Source organism: Bubalus bubalis, chromosome 8 (genome assembly GCF_019923935.1).
Source record: "Bubalus bubalis isolate 160015118507 breed Murrah chromosome 8, NDDB_SH_1, whole genome shotgun sequence".
Lineage (NCBI taxonomy): Eukaryota > Metazoa > Chordata > Mammalia > Artiodactyla > Bovidae > Bubalus > Bubalus bubalis.
The window spans coordinates 47879069-47896584 of NC_059164.1; the positions used below are offsets into that span (position 1 = coordinate 47879069).

The 17516-nt window shown below is 42.2% G+C and overlaps 2 protein-coding genes across 4 annotated transcripts in view; one reads left to right on the forward strand and one right to left on the reverse strand.

Annotated features, from left to right (window-relative positions):
- The window catches only part of HBP1 (HMG-box transcription factor 1), a 31187-nt gene extending 22312 nt beyond the window's left edge, over nucleotides 1-8875 (forward strand). For both annotated transcript variants that reach the window (XM_006068459.4, XM_025292026.3), the window contains exons 9-11: nucleotides 3973-4290; nucleotides 6641-6782; nucleotides 7831-8875. In XM_006068459.4, coding sequence (XP_006068521.1) covers nucleotides 3973-4290; nucleotides 6641-6782; nucleotides 7831-7848 — 478 coding nt within the window. In that variant the 3' untranslated portion in view covers nucleotides 7849-8875. The remainder of the gene's footprint in view (nucleotides 1-3972; nucleotides 4291-6640; nucleotides 6783-7830) is intronic.
- A 675-nt stretch (nucleotides 8876-9550) lies between these two features.
- The window catches only part of COG5 (component of oligomeric golgi complex 5), a 285394-nt gene continuing 277428 nt past the window's right edge, over nucleotides 9551-17516 (reverse strand). For both annotated transcript variants that reach the window (XM_044946598.2, XR_006552749.2), the window contains one exon: nucleotides 9551-9871. In XM_044946598.2, the coding sequence (XP_044802533.2) occupies nucleotides 9757-9871 (115 nt within the window). In that variant the 3' untranslated portion in view covers nucleotides 9551-9756. The remainder of the gene's footprint in view (nucleotides 9872-17516) is intronic.

Sequence of the window (17516 nt, forward strand, 5' to 3'; positions counted from 1 at the left end):
ATGAAGCAAAATTGTGAAAAGGAAAGGCATAGGCTTAAGTCTTGTGAAGCCCGGTTTCTAGGAGTCCTCTCCCTGTGGAGTCACACAGGACAAGCTTATTTCCCTCAGCAGGGGGTTGTAACAACACGTTGGAATTGTCGTCTGCCAGGAAGCTTATTAGACATGGAACACTAGAGGTTTTATTGGGAGCTGGGTGCACAGGCTCTGCCTGGCATGTACCAAAGCAGGTGTTTAGGGTAAACAGTATTTTCAGTACCCACAGTTTAGGAACAGTGATCCACTTAACCAGTTGTGGGAATGAGGGGAACCCTCTTGAAATCCTAATTCCAAATGCTAGTCATTGCCGGCCTGTAAGTAACCCTTACAGGCTGTGTGTTTTTTTCTGCACAATGAAACATTCTAATATAACATGTTAACATAGTTGCCGTTTTAACAGTGTTACAGTTTTATCGTTTATGAATGTCTTTTATAATAAAATTACTGGAAGGGGGAATGATAAACAGTTCAGGAGAGTGGTTATCTCTGGGCGTGGCCAATGTAGAACATTAGTAATATTAGAAATATCCTATTTGTTATTTTTTTAAGTTTTATTACACATTCGTATGTTCTTTTACACATGGCTTATCAGTGAATTGAATATAGTTCCCTGTGCTGTACAGTAGGACCTTGCTGTTTATCCATTCTGTATATAATAATTTTTGCATTTCCTAACTCCCAGTCCTTCCCTCCCACGCCCTTCCTCCCCCTTGGCATCGACAAGTCTGTTCTGTTTTGGCCATGCCATCTGGCTTGCAGGATCTTAGTGCCCACCCAGGCTCTAGGCAGTGAAATCACAGAGTCTAAATGCTGGATCGCCAAGGAATTCCCTGTGTTGTATTTTAGATTCGACTTACTCTCTTTTTGCAAATGCAAGCCTCAGTGCTTTAACTGTAAAATGGAAGTAATACCACCTAACTCTACTCCTTGTTGTGAAGACTAGAATGTATAGTACCCAGCTAGGCATTGTTGGCAACACAATAGGTGCTTTTGGGTCATGCTGGTTGGGGAAGGGCATGTGAGTAGATGTTAGCTTGCAGAGGACCAGAAGTCAGCAATAAACTGGTGAGCTCTTAAACACAATTTGTGGCTCTGCTGTAGAAAGGAAGCTTCCAAGTGAGAATTTGATTTGAAGAAGCCCATTTGAGACAATTGGGCATTGAGGCCAATCTTCTAGGCATCCCTGGGCAGGTTTAGGGATAGTCATTTTACCAATCTAGGCTACTTTTTCAATAATAATTGATACTTCACTACAGTACCTGTGAGCTTGCCTGTCTTATGTAGTCTGTTCTTCCAGCTCTGCAGCATTGCATAGCATGTATTCTCTTCATTTTAGAGATGAGTGAACAGGCTACAGGATTACCTGTAGGGTTGTATTATTGGTAAGTGGCAGAGATGGGCTCTGAGCCCAATTATTATGTTCTCCAGATTTGTTTATTTTACCCTCTCCATCAGTCATCAGACATTTTGAGCGCCTATAATATGCTGACATTGGGGATTTTAAAATCGGCTAAAACATAAGCTTGCCTCTCTGCTTCCAGTCTAAAGAAAGAAGTGGATGAATGGTCCATGTGTATGGTGTGTGATGTGCTGGTTGAGAGGCAGTGTAGTATGGTAGCACCTTGGTTCTGGAGCTGACTGCCAGGATTCAGGTCCTGGCTTTGTGATAGATTTGCTGTGGAAATTGGGGTAAATTAATTCTTCTGTGGGTCTTTGAAAAAAGAAAAAAAAAAGCTGTAAAAGGGTTAAGTGAGTTAATATTTGTGATTTGCTTAATATACACTACAATATTGTAGAGTTTTTCTTTAAGAGTAATAGACAATGATGGTGGGAAAGGGGGCATTGTAAGCTTGAGGAATAGCATGTAGAAAAAGTGAGGTGTGAAATAAAAGCATATTTTAGGAACTACAGATTGTGAAGGCAGTGAATGTTCAGTATAGCAAAAAAATTAAACTTTTAAGATTGATTTTATGTAATATTGTAATGCTATGGTCATGTCAAAATCTGAATTCTGTGATTGAATATTTCTAACTACAGATTTTATCAACAGTGGAAATGGATGGTTGGTTGTACCACTAGATGGTGGTATTTTCAAATTTCAGTAGTCAGTTAGCTTACCCTATTTTTAAATCTCTTGGTATTTCAAATTGTAATTAAATTTTTCCTTCAGTTAGGGATTTGATACCTGGGATGGGAAGGTTCCCCTGAAGGGAGGGCATGGCAACCTACTCCAGTATTCTTGCCTGGAGAATGGTGGGCTACAGTCCATGGGATCCCTAAGAATCGAACATGACTGAAGCGACTTAGCACGCAAGCACAGTAGAGGTTAATAGTTTTGTGTCAGGTTCGTTTACAATGGTTAGGTTTGCTGTTTTTCTAAATTACATATGAGAGGGGATTAAGGTAGCAAAAACTATTTCTCTGGCTTAATACTGATTGCTAAGTATTTATTGGATGATTTTGGAGTCATACTTCTTCAAGTACACTTATTTCATGTAATACCTTTTATTTCCTTAATATATTTTATTGAGGTACAGTTGATTTATAATATTTCAGGTACACAGCAAAGTGATTCAGTTATACACTTATTTTTTAGATTATTTTCCATTATATGTTATTACAAGATACTGACTAGTTCCCTGTGCTATACAGCAAACCTTTGTTGCTTGTTGTGATACTTTTAAAACAGATGAGATAATTGGTAAAAGTCATTTTTATTGTGTGCAGTGAGTGGTGTGGACCTCACTCATGTAGCTCTTTGTCTGTGTCTAGAATCATCTATAATCTCATATTGTTTTACCTGTAGGCAGATACTATTCCTGTAGCTCATATCAACCTGTTGATGTATTGCTAGATATTTATGTTTTCAGGGGGAGAGAGAGTCGGGTTTAGAGTAAAAGATTTTCTGCTAAGATTAAAAATGTAAGTGGTAAGTTAAAAAAATTTACACAGTTGGAACAAGAGAGCTCTTTTTAATAGGTTATCTTTAGGCTATGGTCCTCATTTTCTCTAATTTTCAGACAATGTTTTCAGTAAGTCGCATGATTATTCACCTTGAGGTTTGCCAACAATGGTACAGAGTGCTATGGTATTGCTGAGGCAACCTGGGGCTTTGGAGATGGACAAACAGGATTTAGAGCTAATAGCTGTGAGGCTGTGGGTGAATGACACTTTACCTTTTTTTTAGCCTGTTTCTTCATATAGAGAAGATAATCAACAAGCAAGCTAATTGAGAGAGTGAGAGAGAATATGGAGAACTTACTTTGATACCTGTATAAACTGAATGTATCAGATGAAATGTAGCCTTTCTGACAAGTGTGGGTGTTTAAGCTTTAGGCTGTGTTGTGTTGGGCCGCCTTTAGGGGAGATTTATGCCTGTGACTGCTGACGTGATCACTCAACAAGTGATGGGGCTACTGTGCACTTTAGTCCCTTCAGCTACATTGAACCAGTTCTCCCGTCCTTACCAACATCTTACCTTCTGTAGCAGTTGGTCCTTAGGTCTGGTGTGTATGCCACTGTGGTTTAAATTTTTTTAGTTTCAGGTTTCTGTAGCTCAACAAAATAAGATTATCAGATTTGTCCAAAAATAAATCTAAAGTAGGAATAAGTGAGTTGTATGGAATCTGAAAGAGGTATTTGCTGTGAATAAAGTATGTGGGTTATAATAAATTCCTTTGGGGTGGGGAGGGGTGAAGTACTTAAAAAAAAAAAACACAATTTTTTGTATTCTCAAGATTAAAAAAACTAATTTTAGTAAATACACACATAAGCTTTCATCTTATAAGCAACTGTCAAAGGTGAAGTTGGTAAAGTGGTATTGGTAGTATTTAAGGTAAAACACACAAGTTTCCAATCAGATCTCAAAGATACTTTTTTTTAATCCTGTTCTTACAAATCAGATAATTGTACTGAATTAAACTTATTTATTTATAGCTATGACTTCACGCCTATGGATTCTTCTGCCGTTTACGTGCTAAGTAGTATGGCTCGTCAGCGTCGTGCGTCTTTGTCTTGTGGAGGACCTGGAGGTCAAGACTTTGAAAGATCTGGATTCAGTAAAAACTGTGGCTCACCAGGATCATCACAGCTCTCTTCCAGTTCTTTGTACGCTAAAGCTGTCAAAACCCACAGCTCAGGGACTGTGAGTGCCACTTCTCCTAACAAGTGCAAAAGACCAATGAATGCCTTCATGCTTTTTGCCAAAAAATACAGAGTTGAATATACTCAGATGTATCCAGGGAAAGATAACAGGTAAAAATAGTGATGATTCTGACAGTGATAATTGAATAATACTTCTCTGGAGTTCACAGGAACTGGGATAATTAAATCAACTTATTCTTCAGTAGCTTTCATTATTGAATTCTGTTGTCCAGGTTGGCTTTAAAGTAAGACAGATAATTAGGTTACCTAAGAGGTAAAGGTCTGCCTTCTAAAATAATAATAAATGTCACTTGCCTGTTAGAAGACTTAGTTTTAATAGCTGTTCCACTTTTATAGGAAAGACTAGCACCTTCTTTTGTCAGACCTCAAGGAGGTACTTTACAACCATGTCATACCATGGGATGTGCAGCTTCTAATGATTTCCAGGTTTGCCAAAAGACTAGACGTAGAGGTATCCTCAGTAGCACTGAGGAATAAAAGTTAATGCTAGTCCTTCCTACTGTTTCCTTGTACCCTTACCTCATCTGGGAATCCTCTACTATTCACTTCCTCAAACCAAGTTCTCCACAAATTATCTTTCCCATTCTTCCTAGTTCCCTTACCCATATTATGAGAAAAGTCAAATGATTATGCACATAGAATAATTCAGCTTTGAATCAGGTTTGAATGACTCATCTCTTTTTATATACATACATTTGAGATGCTGCTGACATATTACTGAGTCTCAGGTATATAGCGTGATGCTTTGCTGTTTGTATATAATAAAATGATAGCGACAATAAGTCTTGGAGAAGGAAATGGCAACCCATTCCAGTACTCTTGCCTGGAAAATCCCATGGACAAAGGGGCCTGGTAGGCTACAGTCCATGGGGTCACAAAGAGTTGGACACGACTGAGTGACTTCACACTTCAACAATAAGTCTAACTAATATACATCACCATGATTAGGGATTTTTTTTCTTGTGATGAGATCTTTTAAGATCGGCTTTCTTAGCAGTTTTCAAATACACCACAGTATTTATTACTCACTGTGCTCACCCTTCTGCACGTTACAGGTGATCAGTTACTTTGTATCTGGAAGATGGTACCTGTTCACAGCTTCACCCATTTTGCCCATCCCCAATATTTTTATTAAAAAGAGAAGCTGCTTCTACCAAATGTATCTGTGGCTTGGGAATTGATATATATGTGAATACTTAGTAATCAAATAGTACATGTATCAACCATTATATGGTACCTTTAACCCAGAGACTATAAAAACTGGTTTTTATTTTAATCAAAGATGCAATGTTTAATTGCATCAGCTTATTATATTAAAAAATACATACATTTATAACATTTTAAATTTCAAGGAGTAGAGCATCTGTGGTGACTTGTTTTTCTAAAGCTTAGAGGCCAGTTTTCTAGCCTCCGTATCAGCCATTGTGAAATCTTTTGTAGGTACTACACAGTCATTGCAGACTTCTTTTTCATGTTGAGTGTCATGAAATTGAGAGTTAACTAAGGGTTAAGCTCTTCACAGAAGGAAAATAGTTATGTCTGCTTGTTCTGGATGAGACTTATTTTAGTAGGTTTGGGAGCAGATTAGTAAATGAAAGCGAACATGCTAGTCGCTCAGTTGTGTCCCACTCTTTGTGACCCCATGTACGAGATTCCTCTGTCCATGAGATTCTCCCGGCAAGAACGCTGGAGTGGGTTGCCATTCCCTTCTCCAGGGGTTCTTCCCCACCCGGAGACTAGACCTGGGTCTCCTGCATTGCAGGCAGATCCTTTACTATCTGAGCTACCAGGGAAGCCCCTCGATTAGTAAATAGGAAACAGCTTCAGATTTCAATCCTTGTCTTACCAGTTGGATTTTTCCTCCTTGAATTTATCCATTTTAAAGTACAAATGATGCCTAAGGTTTATTTGGTGGTGTCTTTAGGAGATAAGCAGTAAGTACATAGTTAATACCATTGTATTTTCTTTATGGTTGCATGAAAGAAAAAAGACTATTTGATGGGTTAGGGATGCAAAGAAAACGAAAAGCTTTTAATAGAAGGTGAATACTTTATGCTGCTGATACTAAACCCTCGGCTTTAATATCTCAAACATTTTTGAAAAACTGATGTACCCAATGATAAACTTTCTCTGAATACTTTTTTTTCCTTCAAATCAAAGCTGTGTAAAATACCCAATTTTTAGCCATTTTAGATATTCTCTGACAATTGGAAATACTGGTCCTACTCCAGGAGGCTTTAATTGCCAAGATTATGATGAATGGACCATATGACTTAGGATTTTACTGGAAATGACTACTATAGTCTTGACCTTTCCTATTCTCTGTGTTGGACAAGATTTTTGTTTTTCAACTTTGTATTTCTTCCTGAAGTAGGAGCACTTGACATGAGTTTTCTGAAAAATTCTTGCCTTCAGCGTTGTGTAAATGTTTCTTTTATAGAGCCATAAGTGTGATCCTTGGTGACAGGTGGAAGAAAATGAAGAATGAAGAGAGGAGGATGTATACATTAGAAGCAAAGGCTTTGGCTGAAGAACAAAAACGTTTAAATCCTGACTGTTGGAAAAGGAAAAGAACCAATTCAGTATGTTTCAACAAGTAGTTCCTTAAAGTGATTCTGACTTACCTCCAAAACTGTACCATCATATTAGAGCATTTGTTAGAACCTTTAAAAGGGTGTTGAAGCTGGTTCTCAGCCTTTTTATCTTTCAAAGCCTAATAATGTTTGTCCATCATCATGTAAGGTAGGCTGCCTTTCATCATTAGTGCCATTTACTCTTTTAGCATGGAAAGTAGAAATGTTTGCTGGAGATGCTGAAGTGGAAAGATTTGGAATGTATTTCTAGTTGGGTTGAACTATAAGGATTAACTCATTAATATCAGACAGCAGAAAAATTTTCTAATTTGAGGTGGTATGTCTCAACAGCTTTTCTTGGTGATGGTTAAGGACGGTGGAGGTAGAGATAAGTTAACCAGCTTTCATGGGGACTTCTGACATTTGCCCAGAATTTCCAGGTTAAAAAATCTCAGGATGGAGAAGAAATAGAAAATTGGGAAGGCTGGTGAACAGGTTCGCACCATAATAATGCTGTATCGGACAGACTTGATTCTTAGAACTTCTCCATTACCAGACTGGCATTTTTTAAGTTGTGTTTTTGGTTAATTACAAGAAAACTTCCCCATGATAACTTAAAAACAAAGGGACGACAGTATTTTGCAGCAGGAGTGCTGGCCAAGGATGTTCTAATTCATCCCGTGTATTTGTCTATTTCTGTTATAGTGACACGTAGTTCACATCCACTTAAGAATTTCTTTTTAAAAAGAAGTCAGATTCCAATATAAGAATATGACTGGACTGGATTTTTTAAGTTATTACCTTAGGGTTCCATGTGGTAGAACTTTGTCTGGATCCCCTTTCATTTCTGCTCATCCTAGTCCATCTCTCTCATTTTCATAAATTTTCTGGTTGCTTGGACCACTGGGTATTCACAAACTTTAGAAAATCTACCACTTTTGAGAAAGCAGTCTTTTTTGATAGTATGGTTATTAATATATTACCCATCTTAGCTTTCATTTGTAAAATTATGTGTTGATTTGTAAACATTCACTGAGTTTTAATTTTATCTCCACAGGGCTCACAACAACATTAAACAGGATGCTTGACTGTTGATGGAAAGATTTAAGATGAAGGTCTCACCATTTGTCCTGAATCCGTGTGACCATAAGATACCGATAGCATTGAGTCTTGAAATGATTTAATAATGAGTGAGGATTTGCTTTCTCCATTAGAGCATTAAGTAAGCTAAAACTATCAACATTGTAAACCAAATTGCCTTATTTTTCTTCCAAACTTCATATATGTCTATCAGGTAATATAGGCTTGAAAATTGATATCCTGTGGTGCTAAAGTACAGTAGAAAAGAGAGGAGAAGTGTATACATGTTTTATTTTAAGTTGTACAAAAGGGGAATTTAAAAATATGTAACTGCTGTTTATACATTGGCTCCTTACTGCTTATTAATCTGTATTGTACACATAATGGGGTGAAGCAGAAGCCGGGAGTTGGCCTTCCTTGAGCAGCCACCACATGGCTCAGCATCTGTGCCAAACACGGGGGCTCCTAGTCTGGCCAGTGCCAAGAGGTTGCCAGGACACAGGGCCGGTGGATGGTGCCAGTGCCACCTGCCGCGGCTCCTGGGCATGCTGAGTTGGACACACCGGGCGGCGGCGCCCACCCTTGACGTCAGTGGAGACCCAGCCCAGGCCAAGGTAAAGTTAGTTAATAGCATTGGGATATAGTCACTGTAATGGTGCTGTTAACAGTTGACACCATTGTATTTTTAACTTTGTGTCCTATATCTCCTCAGCCACGTATCTTAATATTGTTTTTGTCATCGTATCTATGGTGGGGGCGGACTTTGCACTTAAGCAGTGCAACACTTGCACTTTACTTTCCTCCAACTGTCTACAACGAGAGCAAACACGATGGCAATAGAGCTGCTTTTGCTCTGAGCTACAATCATGGCTTTTCATGTTACTTACCAAGTGGTGTTTCTGGTTAGGAATCACAGCTATAAAATTGATTTCAGTTCATTACACTTCTTCATGATGTTGCCCCTAAATTTTGCACACTATATTCTTGTATATTATTTCAAATAAAATGAAAAAAATTGTTTATCTCTGACTTCTGATTTATCCTGACTGAACTTTATGAATGAGTCATCCAAATAATAGGTTCAGGAAATGGAAAATATTTTTACAAGTGGCTTGTGGGATTTTAAACTTTAAAATGTTAATGACAAGGCAAGGGCAATAGAAAGAAGGACCCAGATTACTATTTATAAGACTCCTTTCAGAGTAAAAGTTAATTTTTAACTTGGCATCTCTGTTATAAAGTAGAACAGCCCCCAATAAAGTGACACACAAAGTATAAAGACAGCCTTGCTCTATTAAAGACACAGTAAGACGTGGTTAAACAACATTGAGCCCTACAGCTTAGCTTCGGGATATGCCAGTGGTTGCCAAACTGTTGCACATTGGAAACATTTCAGGATATTAAAAAAAAAAATAGTAATGCTTGCATGTTAATATGGAGTACAAATTGGGCATCAGGATTATTTAAAGCTACCAGTGATTCTAATGTGCAGCCAAATAATGGAAGCTACCGGGTTAACTCCTTATCCAGCAAGAAAGGATGCCGGCTGGGGAGAAGCAGCGTATTTACTATAGAACGTGACCCTGTCCCTTAAGCTGTGGGGACTCTGTGATGGGAAAGAAGTTTTAGATAGCCTCATAGAAAAACCTGATGGGAGAGAAGAGTTTGGTATCTTTTTGGAAAAAGAAGCTCTGCAGTTTCAAGGTGGTGATGAATCTATTTTGACATTTTATGCTACTTAAGGTAGAAGAGCTTAAGAGGTAAACAGAAGAGGTCAACAAGGAAATACAGAAAAGTCAATTACATTCATGGAACAGTAGATGGTAGCTGTCTTTTTAGAGTATGTATTTGCCACCCCTGGATGGGTTAGCACAAAATGGAGATTAAGAAATACTTCACATTCTTACTGAAGAGCAGACATAGCTTTCTGAAGCAGCTGAACCATTATGGGATAAACCGGTGCAAATTCTTTGCCTTCTCTGCTTCTTACTGATTGAACATAAGCTTCCAGAGCACCCCTGAAAACCAAAGGAAAACAATGTCAGAAGGCTATACAAATGAAACAGAACAGCTTGGAGGATGCCAACGTTTAAAAGCAGCTCATTTCTGCTTTGCTCAGTCAGCGAATGGCCCTCAAAACATTTGTCAGTAGGGTTCCTGTGGTCAAGGTGCAGAGCTGTGCACAGTTTTCAACCTGCACTGCACTTAGTGGTCTAATCACACAATCAGAGGCTCTCTGGCAGCTAAGGTTCTGTTTCCCTTTCTTCTTTCCTATTGCAGAGACTTCTGCAGAGCCAAGTGCAGCCTGTGTCTGCACAGCGCTCACAAGGGGGCACCCCACTCTGCAGAGTGTGGACTGCACTGGCGGGGCGGGCCCTCACTGCACACCAGTGCCGCAGGGGCTTTATATTCCTGTTACTTCAAGAATGGGAACCCAAAAGTAGGGTAAACTGTTCATAGGCTCCAGTTGTTGGCAGATTGTGCTAAGAAGACAGCCTGAATTTAGCGATAGGTATGATAAATGTTCTCAATTAATTAGGGGGTCAGCAAACTACAGCACAGATCAAGTCCAGCCCTATGCTTGTTCATTTATGCATACTTTTCAGTATTGGTCTATTTAAGTTGCAAGTAAAACAATCAAATTTTTGTTATAATCATGAAATCACACACTCCAGAGCATTTCCATAGCTATCATAGCTCACATACTATCTCAAGTCTCATCTAATACGTAATTCTTACCTGTATTATTTGCTCCCAAATACTGAAAAATATAGTCCTCTGTCAGTTTGGTCATTTTCATTCAACTACAGGGACTCTATTTGATGGGAGTGTGGCCAGTTCAGTGCTCAGGCCATAGCACCCCTCAACCTTGCTACCCATTGTCAGGGTTTTATATGGAACCGAATTAGGAGATTGGAGAATCTCTTAACTTCCTGTCCTGACCTCGCTCCTCATCTCTGCGTTCTGGACATCTTTATGTGATTCCTTCCAGAATTCCCTCGGACTCACCTGTCAGAAACAGGGCCACGCAAACCCACAAGGTGTACACCGCCAAAAGGGAACCCCAGTGCGAGCTATGGACTCCAGGTGACAGTGTGCCAGTGTAGACATGAAGGCCGCTCTGGGAGAGGGGTACTGGGAATGCAGGAGGCTGTGCGTGTAGGGGCAGGGGGCATATGGAAAAAATACCTGTACCTTCTCAAATTGGCTGTGAACCTGAACCTACTCTAAAAAATAAAACAACCATAAAAAGGAAAAGACAAACCTCTGGTAAAAAACCTACACGAAGACTAGTAATTGCCCCCTTACTATTTCAGTAAAGTGACCATCATCTCCCCATAGTCTATGTCTAAAACTGTTTAAGTCCTACACATAACCAGTTTTCAAGTCCTATTAATGTACCCTACATATTACCACCTTACCTGTCTCCTGAGAAATCTGTATGCAGGCCAAGAAGCAACAGAACTGGACATGGAACAAAGGACTGGTTCAAAATTGGGAAAGGAGTATGTCAAAAGCTGTATATTGTCACCTTGCTTATTTAATTTATAGCCAGAGTACATTATGCAAAATGCTCGGCTACATGAATCACAAGCTGGAAGTAAGACTGCCGTGAAAAATATCAATAATCTCACACATGCAGATGATACCACTCTAATGGCAGAAAGCAAAGAGGAACTAAAAAGCTTCTTGATGAAAGAGGAGAGTGAAAAAATGGATTAAAATTCAACATTCAACAAATTAAAATCATGGCATCCAGTCCCATCACTTCATAGCAAATAGATGGGGAAAAAGTGGAAACTGGCAGATTTTATTTTCTTGGTCTCCAAAATCACTGTGAATGGTGACAGCAGCCACAAAATTAAAAAGACGCTTGCTCCTTGGAAGGAGATCTATGACAAACCCAGATGCATTAAAAAGCACAGCCATCACTTGCCCAACAAAGGTCTCTATAGTCAAAGCTATGGCTTTTCCAGTAGTCATGTAAAGATGTGAGAGTTGGACCATAAAGAAGGCTGAGCACCCAAGAACTGATGCTTTCAAATTGTGCTAGAGATCAAACCAGTCAATCCTAAAGGAAATCAACCCTCAATATTCATTGGAAGGACTGATGCTGAAGCTGAAGCTCCAATACTGTGGCCACCAGATGTGAAGAGCCCACTCATTGTAAAAGACCCTGATGCTGGGAAAGATTGAAGGCAGGAAGAAAAGGGGCGACAGAGGATGAGATGATTGGTTGGCATCACTGACCCAATGGACAGGAGTTTGAGCAAACTCAGGGAGATAGTGAAGGGCAGAGGAGCCTGGTGTGCTACAGTCGATGGAGAAACAAAGAGTAGGATGTGACCTAGCAACCAAACAACATATTACCACATCTGGTCCCTCCTCTCACCTTTGCTTCAGTCTGAATCCTGCCATTTTGTGCCCTAAATACTGGCGCAGCCTTGTGGGTGGTGGTCACCCCAGTGCCATGAGCCCTGCGCTAGAGGACCTGCCATACTATAGCCAGGGCCTGTGGTCCACCTCCTGCTGTGCCCTCCTGCCCCCGGGACAGTGTCTACGTTCACAACCCCATGCACACCAGCTTCATTGCCAACCTTCCCCAACTGTCACTGCTGGGCCCCAGCCTCTGCTGTACCTAAGATCAGATCAGATCAGTTGCTCGGTCATGTCCGACTCTTTGCGACCCCATGAATTGCAGCATGCCAGGCCTCCCTGTCCATCACCAACTCCCGGAGTTCACTCAGATTCACGTCCATTGAGTCAGTGATGCCATCCAGCCATCTCATCCTCTGTTGTCCCCTTCTCCTCCTGCCCTCAATCCTTCCCAGCATCAGAGTCTTTTCCAATGAGTCAACTCTTTGCATGAGGTGGCCAAAGTACTGGAGATTCAGCTTTAGCATCATTCCTTCCAAAGAAATCCCAGGGCTGATCTCCTTTAGAATGGACTGGTTGGATCTCCTTGCAGTCCAAGGGACTCTCAAGAGTCTTCTCCAACACCACAGTTCAAAAGCATCAATTCTTCGGCGCTCAGCCTTCTTCACAGTCCAACTCTCACATCCATACATGACCACAGGAAAAACCACAGCCCTGACTAGACGAACCTTTGTTGGCAAAGTAATGTCTCTGCTTTTGAATATGCTATCTAGGTTGGTCCTAACTTTCCTTCCAAGGAGTAAGCGTCTTTTAATTTCATGGCTGCAGTCACCATCTGTAGTGATTTTGGAGCCCAGAAAAATAGCCTCAAATCATTCATTTCTGCTGTCTGTGTTACCAACACAGGCAGAGCCCAACCCCTATGCTCACCCACTAAGAGACTGGGGTGCCTGTGCAAATACTCTAAAATAAAGTCGAGCTCCAAAAAAAGGCCTGTTTCCCTTTGTCCACACCATCTCATTGTTAGTGAGAGCCAGTCTTTAAGTTAGTGAGAGCCTTCCTCGGACCGGCTGTCCTTATCTTTGGAATGCCAACACGCACCCCCCGACCCCGCCCCACTTCTTCCTTGTAGAGCTTTTACTTAGGACCAGCTCAAGTGCCTTGTTTTTGATAAAGCCTTTCCTGACTCCAGGCAGCACAAAACAAACCATCCTGGAGTCACAAGAAGTGGAAAAGTCTAGGACTTCTGTGCCAATAGCACAGCTTAGCAGGACCCCAGCATTTGGGGATGGATCTCTGAAAGCCAGCTCCATACTTCACTACTCACAACAAAGTAACCCAGAAACCAGCAGCGCAGGGGGTGGGGGTGGGGGGTGTGGAAGCCTGGCAGGCACAGCTGGGGACTTCCCTGGTGGCCCAGTGGTTAAGAATCTATCTGCCAATGCAGCTGTGGGTTGCATCTCTGATCGGGAGGATCCCACATGCTGCAGGGCAACCAAGTCTGTGTGCCACAGCTACTGAGTTTGCACTCGAGAGCCCGCGAGCCACAAGAGAAGCCGTAGTATCGAGAAGCCCAGGCACTGCAGCTAGAGGGCAGCCCCTGCTCGCCGCAACTAGAGAAAGCCCATGCACAACAATAAAGACCCAGTCCCCACCATAAATAAATAATTTTTTTTTAAAAAAGCACAGTTCGTACATTAGGCTCACCTCCCGATCAAGCTGTGTGATCTAGACTGTGTCTTAAGCCTGTCCATCGGCAAAGTGGGAAGAATACCCACAAGATTTAGTTAGAATTAAATGCTTGTCCTGTGAGGCACCTGGCTCTCTTCTAGGTACACCTCTGAACCTATGAAGCCCTCCAACACGGTTCTCCCCACTGCACCTCTGCACTGGGAGCTCAGAGTCTTAGCCACTGGACCACCAGGGAGGTCCCCTCACTGCACTTCGGATGGCCTCGGCCTCTCTATGTGAAGAGCAGGTCTTTACCCTCCTGCTCACACGATCACACTGTCAAGGATCTCTGTACCGGGTAATTTCACTCTTAGGATTAACAACTTTCATGCATGAATGTAGCCCCAGGACTAGTGCTTGACAAATGCACAGTGAATGAATTTTAAAAATGAATTAGATACAGGAAGATAGGACTATGATGAAAAGGACAAAAGCACTAAAGAAACTAAATAGAAGTAAGTGTAGGGGATCCACAAAAGTACATACACGCAAAATGGAATCTAATGAATGCCCTTAGAGAGCAATGTTCTGTGAGATGCCTTATTCTCGTCAGAGCTGAGGCTTAAATGAAGCTGTTTCTCTGTGAGGAAAACGTGCTTCTTTTAGTGATACTAGTCAAGTTGCCATGGCACCCCAGGCACTCAGCCCACTCCCACCACGCAGGCCCTGCAGACTCGCACACAGTGGAGAAACCCCCAAGTGCCCACTGTCTTTGAGACAATTGATGGTGTGGATGCATCAGTCTAAGAAATCAGAGCACTGAAATTCACAGAAACTGTCATCATTCTGCAGTGAATGGGTTAGAGGATTAGAGTCATTTTATCTAATATTTGGACAAAAATCCATGTGGCAGTTTCATCTGCTTTCAGAACAGTAAGACATTACATAAAACCACACAGTATGTGGAAGAACAGAAATCAGTGTGGTTAGTGCTTTTGGTTTTGTTCATCAAAAACACTATGAGAACTATGGAGAGAAAAAGGACTAAAGCTGCCCTCCCACGTAAAATCGAGCAAGATTTTCAAGCAATTATTACATTACTTCATTTGCCTAAGCAAAAAACATCAGCTTTCTTGGAAATTGGGCCAAACATTATGTAAGACTCTCAACTCTGGCTTGTATCCAAAATAGGAAGATTATTAAAGTTATCCTTATTGAAAAAAAGTAGCATAGGAATTCTGCAAACATTTAGTAGAGGAAGGGGTTGTGTTGACAACACTGCATTGTGCTATAAGTGGAGATTTTTATAGAAAACAAAACTAATTTTTGTCAGCCATGAAATATCAGTGTGCTTAATACTAAAACACATACATGACTTAAAAAACTACTTGTGCCTTCACAGGCTCTCCCCTGGCTCCATCCACCCCAGGATCTCATCTCAGGCACCCAGTTCCCAGAATGGGTAGGGATCTCGTGCCACCGGAACATTAGCTCCTATGAGACCAAACTTTACCCTCCATCCATAGGGGTTGTGTGGTCCTACAGAAGTGGAGGAGCTGAGGGAATGGTTCCCAGTCTGTGGTTCCTGGATGCCTGTGGGAGGGTTTGAGGAGGGGGGATGCCCAAGGATGCACTTGGCACAAAGAACTGACGATCCTACAGATGCAAAGTACCAATCAGCAAATAAAGTCTGTAGACAGTTGTGACACCATAAAGGTGCTCCGAGCTACTGAGAGTCAGGAGGAGCAAAGGCAAGGAGGCCACAGTCAGAAGAGTTGCTGCCCCACTGCCAGTATCAAGAGCTGGTGATTTGCGGCCAATCCTACCTCTTCTGCAGAGCTTGAGGAATCTTTGCATCAAAACCTCAGCCTTCACCTTTGCGCAGAACACAGGCAACACTCGCAGCCTGTCCCGCTGCCGCCCTCCTGCCGCGGGCACACATGCCTGCCTGCTGGGGGCTGGGGAGGTGCCACCTTCCCCACTGTCCCCACTTACCCCACATTGCCCCAGGAGTCACTGGTTTATTAAGTTGAACTAGGATTCATTCAAGCTCTAGAGAAAATATCTGGCATTAAAAGGAAGCAGAAAGGAAGGCAGAAGAGAGGTCATTACTTGCCATTAGTTCCGCAGTAGCTGCTGTACCCTCGATCTGCCCTACTTATGACAACCCAACACACTGTGCCGGGAGCAGCAGATGAGTCTACAGCAAGGTTTGCCCCAAAGCTAAAACAAACTTACTGACATTTAAAGGACAGTACTCACCCTGGGTTTATCTACAGGGGCAAGAAATTCATCCAGTGGTGCTTCAGTATGCAGGGATGAAACCAGTTTTGCGATGACAGGCAAGAGTGTACTCTAGGACAAAGCGCCCCTCCCTGCCACCAGCCTGGGCCAGAGGAGAAGCAGTGTTGTGAAATCCCTCAAGGAGGCTTCATTCCCCGCTCAGGATGGAAGGCTCTAAGAGCAGCCATGTGTGCAGTGATGGGCAGGCCTTCTTCAGAAAGCATGACAGTATTTCTGAGCGTGATTTTCAGTTGCTAAATATAGGCTTAGCAACAGCACTGCTGATGATATCACTCAGGAGACATTTTTAAAAAGAAGCAAAAGAAAACAGATCTGTGATGTGCCCACAGCAGGACAACTGTTGTAGATGAACTCCATCCAACTCTTTAAGAAGACATAAATGCACCCTGTTCGATTAACTGAGTCCTGAGTCTTCTATCACCCGGTGCGCTGCAGCTGGGAGAGTCTACGGGCCTCAGGGGAAACTCACTGACATCACAACCCCCACGGCAGCCACAAGCAGAGTCCCTCATTTGCACCTGAAGCCTTTTCTGAAACCAGTTTAACCAGACACTGTGCTGACGGTGACAGGATCACCGCCCATCCTGCCCAGTTTCTAGATCAGATGCTCTTAGCTGAGAGGGTAACAGACAGCAAGGAAGAAGAGCAGGTGCGGGCCAACCTCCACTGTACCCACACAGGTGCTGGCGGGGCCGGGGGCTCCCCTGGGCTCCAGTCACCATGCTTGAGCTCGGCTCCCCTCTCAGGACCTGGTGGGCTGATGTGACCTCCCCCAGCTTCCTTCCTCCATAGGGTCTCTCACCTGGTAACTTGGTTTTAGTCCTGGCTATGCTGTAAAGACTATGGTTTTTCCAGTGGTCATGTATGGATATGAGAGTTGGACTGTGAAGTAAGCTGAGCACTGAAGAATTGGTCCTTTTGAACTGTGGTGTTGAAGAAGACTCTTGAGAGTCCCTTGGACTACAAGGAGATCCAACCAGTCCATTCTGAAGGAGGTCAGTCCTGGGTGTTCATTAGAAGGACTGATGCTGAAGCTGACTCTCCAATACTTTGGCCACCTCACGTGAAGAGCTGACTCATTGGAAAAGACCCTGATGCTGGGAGGGATTGGGGGCAGGAGGAGAAGAGGATGACAGAGAATGAGATGGCTGGATGGCATCACCGACTTGATGGACGTGAGTCTGAGTGAACTCTGGGAGTTGGTGATGGACAGGGAGGCCTGGCGTGCTGTGATTCATGGGGTCGCAGAGAGTCAGACACGACTGAGCCACTGAACTGAACTGAACTGAACTGATGCTGTAAAGAGCTGCC